Source organism: Gossypium raimondii, chromosome 9, assembly GCF_025698545.1.
Source record: "Gossypium raimondii isolate GPD5lz chromosome 9, ASM2569854v1, whole genome shotgun sequence".
In the NCBI taxonomy this organism is placed as follows: Eukaryota; Viridiplantae; Streptophyta; class Magnoliopsida; order Malvales; family Malvaceae; genus Gossypium; species Gossypium raimondii.
Window position 1 is genome coordinate 31,374,897 of NC_068573.1, and position 10,763 is coordinate 31,385,659.

General features: G+C 34.4%; 1 protein-coding gene across 1 annotated transcript; it reads left to right on the forward strand.

The window, feature by feature from the left end:
* The first annotated feature begins 3,491 nt into the window (after positions 1–3,491).
* On the forward strand, positions 3,492–9,789 carry LOC105798993 (protein STICHEL-like 3). Its single transcript, XM_012629296.2, has 7 exons — positions 3,492–5,804; positions 6,068–6,287; positions 6,438–6,938; positions 7,229–7,865; positions 8,265–8,328; positions 8,541–8,629; positions 8,848–9,789. The coding sequence occupies exons 1-7, from the start codon at positions 3,807–3,809 to the stop codon at positions 8,852–8,854; spliced, it is 3,516 nt and encodes a 1,171-aa protein (XP_012484750.1). The 5' UTR covers positions 3,492–3,806; the 3' UTR covers positions 8,855–9,789.
* The last annotated feature ends 974 nt before the right edge of the window (positions 9,790–10,763 follow it).

Here is a 10,763-nt window from a genome sequence, read left to right on the forward strand (position 1 = left end):
ATGTAATTGGATGGCGAAGGATTGGTTTGTTAGAGTTCGATTTGTGCCAAGAACAACAAATAGGGTTGTTGATGCTGTTGCCAAGGAGGTCAGAAGATGCAAAATGGGGTTAGTTGTTTTTGCTCAACCGCCTTTCGCGACGTATGATGCGATTCTACAATATAAAGGCTAAGCAAGTTAATTTTTAGTTTCTCTCTGTTGAACATTTTGTTTCAACTTCCTTCTGTTCTAAAAAAAATGCAATTTCACCATTGTATAAGCTAATATATTTATAATTTTTTTAAGGACTAAATCAAAGTCTTATTATTTTGGAAAGTCAAAGTACAATTTTACCATTACTAACTTATAATTTTATAAATTTTAAAAAGTAAAAAATAGCAATTTTTTTCATTTTAGGGGAGGTCAGGACCCTTTGACTGCCGTTGTTACCACATTAATAATTTTTTTAACTTCACAAATTAAAGAATTAAACCATATACTCTTTTTTTTCACAACACCATAATGACATGTTTCACCTTTTTAACTTCACTTATGAAATTTAAAAGCTTCATTCATACCAAATAATTTCATATATATATATATATATATATATATATATATATATATATAAAAGAGGGTCACATAGCTCAACTGGTAGCATATTTTCTCATAAATGGCCTACATGCCATAAGTTAAATGAGTGAGTCAGATCATGTGTAAACTCTTTCGCTTGCACATAGTTTTATCTATTTTTGTGTATCTATCATAACTCTCAATAAAATATAAAGATAAAACCCTTATAATTACCCGAGATGTTGAGGGTTTGACCCTTGAAAACTTTTCTATATAATCTCTTTAATTTTAAAAAAATTACAAATTAGTATAACTATAAAATTAGACTTTGACCTCTAAATTTTATTTATTCATTTTTTTGTCATGACTTCGACCCTGTCTCCAACCAAAGACTAGTTTAGGATGCATGGAAGTGTTGCTACGTTCATTGAGATTCAAACAAAGATGGGTGTTTTAGGATGTTTGTTTTCATATGAAATGTCCATGTCTAATTGATTGAATTTGCTAAATGCCAAACACAAATTGCCTTTGGATTCATCTATCTATCCGTTTCTCCATCTTGGCAATAATAATATTGGTTTGGAGGAAAATCCACCTAAAAGTTTTTGACTTTGTTAAGATTTGTTTAAGGTGGTTGTTTTTTATATTTGGATCCAGCTAGATGTTACAATCGCCTAATCTCTTCATTCTAACTTGAATTTCAAATTTTACTCAATCAACTAAAATCCCATTCAATCATGAACGAAGCTATGTCTTTTATGTTGGGAGATTGAGATTAGGTTATTAAATTTACTCTTGAAAGTGACTAAAAATATTTTTTATTTAATCTAATAGGGTAAAATTAGGACTTAAATTGGATTATTAACTTTTGGAAGGGATTAAAATGCATTTTTTTATTTGACCAAGGGACTAAAAAGGTTGAAATTAAAGTATTAATCTTGAAAAGGAGCCAAAATGGAAAATTTTTTCATTTAAGTAAGGGGACCAAAGCCCAACTTTTTTTTAGGGTAAAAAATTAACAACCAAATTCATCCAACTTGAACTCATATCAAGCCAAACCAAATTAAATTGATTGAAATCGAACATGAGCCATACTTGAAACAACTTAAATTTGAACATAAAATTACTAAAACACGAAGTGGTCGAAATAAAAAATTGCCTAGAAGAATTTGAATGATTTGAACTCAAAATAATTCAAATCCAAATATCAAACTTAAAATCCTAAATTGATATAAATAAAATGATTCAAAATTATAAATCTAAACTAATTTAATTTAAATTTATTCAGCTCAAAACGAATTTCATGAATTCAAATAATATTACTTCGAAGAAAAATCATAAATAAGGATAAAATCTAATACAAAATTAAGAATAAAAATCATGACTTGGATTCATAATTTAAGAATAAAATGATAAAATATTAAAAATAAAATATCAAAATGTGTAGGAAATTAAACTATACATTCAACTATATATATATTATTAATGTATAATTCTTTTATTTAAAAAGAATGATTTGAAATGTCTTTTCTTATTAAAAAGACAACTCATCCTTTTCTTGTTTTCAAAGTTACTATAATTATTTTGGGTTTTGTTTTTCATTAAACATATTCAAAAGATTTTTTAATAATTTTATTATAGATTCGATTATATTTATTTTTATACAATATTTAGAATTACTTATAGTCCCTCCTAACTCATAAATAGGAGAATAATGCACTTTATCGCATTCGAATCCATATTCTTCTACATTAACAACAATTCTTATACCAATCGAGTTAAGACTCAATCGACATAAAATCAAAGAAATTAAATAATAATAATAATAATAATAATAATAATAATAATTAGTTAATAGAAATTGTACCATGTTGGTTGGAAAAAAGTCGCTTCATACAACTATAACATACCAACAAGAACATCATATTTTCAAACATAGTGGTTACTTTCTGGTCGTCATTTTAACCAAAACTAAATCCAAATAGATCGATGTTTGAGTCGAAATTATTATTCATTAAAAAAGTAAATTACATTTCGGGTTATTAAATTATTAGTAATTTTACGTTTTGGTCGTTTAATTTTAAAAATTATAAAATTATCACTAAACTATTTAAAAATTTTATTTAAGTCACTAAGTAGTTAAATTTTTATTTGAAAGTCCAACTAGTGAGCTTTAAATGACGATTCAATAATCTACGATGTATTAGTACCTACTGACAAGTAGAACATACCTTAGATCCAAGTCGATTTGACAGTTATTGTTGGAGGTCGAAGAAGAAATTTGTGTGGATTTTAGTTAGTAGTTTAATAAAAAAAATTAACTTGTTAATAATTAGGCCTAAATTTTGAAATTTGAAAAATAAAAAGACAAAATTGTTGAAAACAAAAGTATAGAGCTAAATTCTAAATTAAAGAATAAGATAAGGAGTATGGCATATTTTAACAGCAAAGAAAATCAAGTCAAAACCCTTTCATGTAAGATTATGTGTAACATGTATCATATATAGTACACACATACATATATACAAAATGAATTTGCATGCTTAAACAAATGGACCCATCACTTTATTGGCATCATGTTGTGTTATACAGAGATGTGTGTTTTTCTGAGTTCTTTGTCTGTACCGTAACATATCTCTAACATTACACTACTTTGTTTTGTAGTGAAGACGTTATAGACACACTTCAAAAATACTCCACTCAACTACTCTCTTTGGCTCAAGGGAAAAATTAAAAGTACCATTTTTACCTTCTTCTTTTTTTAAATATTTTCGTTTCTGTAGAACTATCGTTTTCTTTGGAAAGAAAGAGGATAGTTTGAGTGAAAGAACATGTGAAGTAAGGTGGCAGACAAAGAAAGAGAAAGAGAGGGATCCATGGGGGATTCTTAATGATGGGAACGGTTCAATTTGCTTTTTTGAGGTTTATCAGGTGATTTCTATGAAGAACACCGTCCTTGAAAAAACTTTTTTTGCTTAATTTCTCTTCTTTTTTGGCGAAATCATGGGTTTTCTGGTTTTTTTTTTTTTTGGTTCTATGATTCGTTTTTGCATGTTTCAAGTTCTGGGTTTTGTTCCTTCGATTTAGCTTAAAGAGCTTTTTTCAATGGGGTAATGGTCCTTGAAAAAAATGAGCGCTTTGTGTTTGATGAAAGATCTATGAGAGCTTTAAGTATGTTAGTTTAAGACAGTTTTGGTGAATAATTTAGTGGGGATGTGAGGAAGTTTGATGCTTAGCTATATATTGAAAGATTAATGACCAGGGTGATTGGAGATAGGATACTTAAGGATGCCAATGGTGATATCAGTGGTCATCTACGAAACCATATTCATTTGACTAATTGTATTCACTTGAAGAATCATATGCATAAACATAGTCCTATGTTGGCTGACCGATCACTTATGAGGGACCTTATGGTCCTTCGAAGATCCCGGTCCCTTAGGGACCCTTCTGCCAGTCCTCAATCATGGCAGTCACCTCCTGTTGTTGATTTGGTTTCGAAGAACGATGATGATGAGGGCATTGAGAGGCAAAGGGATGAAAGGATGCTTTCGGTAAGTTCACCGCCTTTAGTTAATTTCGCAAATTCGAAAGTTGTTCCAGTTGAGGTCAATGAAGGTGAACCTGCAATTACTGATCATAGTAGTAAGACTGGAACTAGAGATAGTAGAAAAATTAGGAGAGAAGAAGCTAGTAGGCGAAGTGGTAGGGTTGATCTTTATGGTGAAAATAAGGAGCCTGAAGGGTTTACCTCGCGTAATTCGGGACGGAAGGATAGGAAGAGTAGAAAACAAAAGGGGAAGCAAACACAAGGTGTTCGACTTAAGGCTCTATCTGAGAAGTTGAATTATCCTCCGTTGGATAGTGATGATGTGGCATCTTCAAATATCCACCTTCGTGGAAGGCATTTTAGACCGGAGAAACCCAGTGTGGAACCTGAAGTCAGCATTCGTGGATTAAGCAGGGTGAAAAGACGCAAATTTCGAGGGGCAAGAAGAGCTTGCACTGCCTCATCTTTTAGAGAGGTGGGTGGTCCAAATGAGTTGTCTGTGGCTTCTAACTCATTTGCTCAGGGTTCAGTGTACCCAAAGTATGGTGCGGAAGAAGAAGAAGAAGAAAAAGAATATGATGAGCGAAATGTCACTCAGACGCCTAATTGTGGGATCCCTTTTAATTGGTCGAGAATTCATCATAGGGGCAAATCTTTCCTTGACATTGCAGGAAGGCGTTTCTCTTGTGGTTTATCAGACACTAAGCTAAGGAAAGGTGGGGCAGGTCCCAATGGAAGAAACGTTACCGGAATGCCTGTGGAATCCGATCAATCAAGCTCATCTGCAAAACCCAATGCTGAGGTGCTGCCCCTTCTGGTTGAGGCATCTGGATCTCAGGACAGTGCAGCGAATGCTGGTTGGTCGAATGACTATTCAGGGGAGCTTGGTATATTTGCTGATAATTTATTGAAGCGCAATGTTGATTCTGACCTTGCTTCTGAAGCAGGATATGGTGATAAACGCAAATTAAGCCGGAACCTTCATGGCAGGCACCAAAATCTGACTCAGAAATACATGCCGAGAACTTTTAGAGACCTTGTTGGACAAAATTTAGTATCACAAGCCCTTTCAAATGCTGTCGTGAGAAGGAAGGTAGGATTACTATATATCTTTTATGGACCTCATGGAACCGGAAAAACTTCATGTGCTCGGATTTTTGCTAGAGCTTTGAATTGTCAGTCACTTGAACAACCCAAACCTTGTGGCTTTTGCAATTCTTGTATCTCACATGACAAGGGGAAGAGTCAAAATATAAGGGAAGTTGGTCCTGTTGGTAATTTTGACTTTGAGGGTATTATGGATCAACTTGATAATATGACAATCACTCGGCTGCCTTCACAGTACAGAGTTTTTATATTCGACGACTGCAATAGTTTGTCCACTGATTGTTGGAGTGCCATATCAAAGGTCATTGATCGAGTGCCAAGGCGTATAGTTTTCATTTTTGTCAGTTCAAGTCTTGATATTCTGCCTCATATAATCGTGTCCAGGTGTCAGAAATTTTTTTTCCCGAAACTGAAGGATGCAGATATCATTTATGCATTGCAACGGATTGCATCCAGGGAGGATATTGAAATCGAGAAAGATGCTCTAAAACTGATTGCATCGCTATCGGATGGGTCTCTGAGGGATGCTGAGATGACACTAGAGCAGCTGTCTTTGCTTGGGCAAAGAATTTCTGTTCCTCTGGTCCAGGAACTGGTGCATTTTCCTAAACTAATTACAATGTAGTATGCATTGGTTAAAATTTTCGGATTTCAAATAGTTCTCTTTGAAAACTGCCCTATGTTATATGCTCATCATATATTCCGGTTGAATTATTCTTCTAGGTGTTGTACTGTTTTCGCTACTGTGTTGTCTGTTTGCTCGACCTTGTACTCGATCTAATCCAATTGTTCTTTCATTTGCGATTAGCTGATATTGCTACATATGATTGCTCTAACTTTTATGGATGTGATTTGCAGGTCGGTCTTATCTCCGACGAAAAGTTGGTTGATCTTCTTGATCTAGCATTATCTGCGGATACAGTAAACACCATAAAGAGCTTGAGGGTGATAATGGAAACTGGTGTGGAGCCTTTAGCATTGATGTCACAACTTGCTACAGTGATAACCGATGTTCTTGCTGGCAGTTATGATTTCTCTCAAGAAAGGCACAAAAGGAAGTTCTTTCGACGACAGCCATGTGAGTCTTAAAAGAGAAAGTTTCTCTTAGTTTATGATAATGCTAAATAATTGGCTAAACCATCTATTTCCACTTGACTTCTAGTAATAATTGTGTGTATATATATTATGCTCCCCCTAAAGTTTTGTATTTGCAAATACTACAATCCAGTGTCCAAAGAAGATATGGAGAAACTACGACAAGCATTGAAAACGTTATCTGAGGCTGAAAAACAACTGAGGATGTCAAATGACAAATTAACATGGTTAACGGCAGCTTTGCTTCAGCTTGCTCCTGATCAGCAGTATATATTGCCTATTTCTTCTTCTGATACCAGTTCTCGTCATAGTCCATTGCCTCTAAATGATTTGGGTGGAAGAGAAATAGTCCGTAAAGGTGGTGAGCTTGTCGAGCTGCGTAATAACAACACTAGAGTGTTGTCAACAAATGCTAGGCCTGAAAATCTCTATGCCGGAAGTTCAGCGGATTTTGAAACCAGTATCATGAAGGGTAAGAGACATGCTTTTGCTGGGATGGCTCCTCAAAGTGTTGCAGAAAATCGCAACGGAACTGAAGGAATTTGGTTGGAAGTGCTCCAAAAGATTCAAGATGATAGTCTGAAAGAGTTTTTATATCGAGAAGGAAAGTTGATCTCTGTCAATCTTGGAGCAGGTAAACTCCTTGTAAGCTTTAGGCTCATTTTTCATGTATTGATCATAAAGCCGTAACATACTTTTAGTACCGATACTACTATGACCGAGAAATTTTAGGAACTTGGGGCCATAATGATTCAGTCATTGATGGTCAATGGCTTTATGGAATTTAATGTTCTTGGTCAAGGCAGAATAGGATATTCTGAAATTTAGTTTCAACTCTTCTTTCTCTTCTAGAATGATAGATTTATGATCCACCATCCAAGTTTTGCATATTAATTAGACTTGAAATTTGTTCTTTTCTTTCAGCTCCAACTATCCGGTTGACGTTCAGTTCACAGGTGACTAAATCTAAGGCGGAGAAATTTAGGGGGCATATTTTACAAGCATTCGAGTCAGTTCTTGGTTCTCCTGTGACAATCGAAATTAGATGTGAGGCAAAGAAAGATGTCTATCATGGACTTCTTGATATACCACCTTCAGGGGATGGTCCATCTCAAATAGTCATGGATCCGGAGTCTAATTCCAGAAATAGGATGCCTAGTGCATCTTTTGGTGATATTAGCAAAAAGCCTATGAGAGATAGAGATGCCGGAGTCAGCCCCCAAGCTCAGCTGTTGCACCATGAATCTCTTGAAGCCGGACGGAGTGAAATTGTTGTAATACCAACTTCTCTACGAAAAGCCAAGGATAATGAACATGCCAGCAACGTAGAATCTAACCGAAGAGATTCAACGGTGGCCGATGCTGCAGCTTATAGGAAATCGACATCAGCATCTACCTCGGGAAGACGGAAAGCTGGGGAGCTAAGTCAGAGTCATAGCATTGTTCGAAGTAAGGTATCCCTTGCACACGTAATTCAGCATGCCGAAGGACGTAAGCAGCGAAATGAATGGTCAAAGCACAATGCAATGTCCATTGCTGAGCAGCTTGAAAAGGAAAACCTGTACGTATATTCATTGCTTTTATGGGTTGAAGTTGCTTGATAATTTGTTAAGCAGCTCAATCCCTAGTTTTATTATCATAACTATTTTAGGAAATGCTAGGTAATCCTCGGTTCTGGATACAGGTTTGTGTCTGACATGGGTTTATGCAACTTGTTCCATGCTTTTTCGTGTATTTGGAGGATCCTTGAGAGCAATAACTTCATACCCATAATAAAAAATAGGGCAGACATTGGTAGTTCAAGCAACATGAAAAGTCCAAGTAACATGGAATCCCAATAACTTTAATTAACCGTTAGTCATCGAAGGATCATACTATGACAAAAATTTAGAATAAATTAGAATATTGATAATTTTCTGCTGTCTTAAACGAAGAATTAACGTGTATTTGTAAATTTCAGGAGATTGGAACCTAGGTCAAGAAGCTTGCTTTGCTGGAAAGCATCTAGAGTAACTCGTCGGAAGGTAATGTTATTTAGACTGGTACGAGTGGTGGATATGTATATGTGCCTTACATAGGTGTATTCGATAGGGTTCTTGAGGGTTATATCTCAATACCCGTATTCAAATACACGTCGAAAATGGGTGTCAGGCAATGGTACTTCAAGAGAAAATGAGACACTGCGATTTACCAATGCTTGATCTTGCTTTTTAAGATGTTTCTTTATGTCCCACAGCTCTCTCGATTGAAGACTCGGACACGAAGACCACATCCAATATTGAAGCTTGTATTGTGTGGAAAATGTCTCTCTTCAAAATCTTCAAGGTAAGAACAAGAAAAAGAAATTTGGATGGCTTGGAATGGTTTATGCATGTATTCGAATTCATATTAATTTTGTAATTAGCTATTTTCAATCTGTTTATGAGCTTGATTCACTGTCAAATCTTTTTTGTCAGATAAATGAAATTCGATCAGTTCTTGATACATGTATTCAACTCAGCCTCAACACGTATTTATAATGAAAGTTTATCATCTTTATGCAGACGTTGATGTTGTCAAGCCTTCTTCCATCTTCCATCCGACCATGGTTGATCACGGATTTGATTTCCGCACTCAATGGCACATATCCATCAGTTCATGAGACATGCATTCAGCTCAGCCTCAGCACATATTTGTTGTGAAATTTTTTCATCTTTATGCAACCATTAATGATGTCGATCCTACTCCCACTTCCAGTCTGACCATGGTTGATTGCGGATTTGATTTCCGTGAGCACATATCCATCATTTCATGATACATGCATTCAGCAAAGCCTCAGCACATATTTGTTGTCCATAACCTTGTCTAACCTTCTGGTTCCGTCCGACCATGGTTGATTGCGGATTTGATTTCCACACTCGATGGCAAATATGCATTCGGCTCAGCCCCAACACGTATTTGCAATGAAATTTTATCATCTTTATGCAGACATTAATGCCATCGAGCCTTCTTCCGCTTCCATCCAACCATGGTTGATTGCGGATTTGATTTCTGTATTCAATGGCCCATATCCGTAAGTTCACTATACATGCATTGAACTCAGCCTCAACACATACTTGTAATGAACTTTATCATCTTTATGCAACTATTAATGTCGTCAGGCCATCTCCGACTTTCACCCGGCCAAATATTGACTTCAACAGTATGATGGTTGATTGCGGATTTGATTTCCGTGATCAATGGCACATTCATCTGTTCATGATACATGCATTCAACTTGGCCCCAGAATGTTTTTGTACTGAACTTTTTATCATCTTTATGCAACCATTAATGTCGTCGTGCCGGCAGAAGATGACTTACACCCTATGATGGTCAGTTCCGAATTTGATTTCCGAGTCCGATGACACATATCCATCAATTCATGATACATGTATTCAGCTCAGTCTCGGCACATATTTTTTTGTGAATTTTTATCATTTTTATGCAACTATTAACGTCGTTTAGTATATCGGACTTACTAAAAATAAATTAAAAAAGGGATGTTTATTTATTAAATCCTGTAAATTTTACGAATTTGAAATTTAGCTTTTGTATTTTTATTTTTAGGAATCGTATTTCTGATTTCAAAATTCAAGTTAAATTTGAATCTATATATATATATATATATATATATATAGGTTAAATTTGTTGGCATGACATTTTAAAATAAAAGAAAATTATACTTGACTAAAAATTGACATTGTAATGAACTTAAATTTTACAAAATAATCTTAATAAAGTGTTAACGATTGGACTTGAATTTTAAAATAAATTTTAAAATCCAAAAACAGAAAGATTATATTTTTAAAAATAAAATCATAGGGACTAATTATAAATTTTTGAAAATACAGGGGCTTATGGCGTATTTTAACCTTAAATTTTATTTATTAGGTAACAACGCATAGACCGGTGTGTTTTGTGATGATCCAAAGTTTAAAAAGAAAAGTTTTTTGACTTTCCTTTTTAATGGATTGACCACCGCCCTATTCATACGTGGCATTATCGTAACCGACAATTAGTGATTGTCATTGGAGGCAACGATATGAGAGTACACGTGGATGAATGTAAGTCAACGATGACGGTTGACCCAGTTGTATCACCGCTTGACACGTAGCACCTCACCTTAAGACTCTCGTGTCCCATTGCCAATATTTTTTCTTTAAAAAGACAAAATCCAATTTTTTTTGGGTTATGTGTTAAAATTCGAATTTACATTTTCCTTTAAATTTTTATTTAATTTATTTAGTTCAAACCTATTTGATCTTAAAATTTTAACAACTAGAATTCATCCGACTTGAACTCAAATTAATTTAATCTAAAATTGATTCGTACCCATAAAAAAAATCTAAACATGAAATTATTCAAACTCAAAATTAATCAAATAGATAACTTGAAATCAGAGACGAAGTCAAAAAATTGTTGAAAAGATCGAAATTAAATT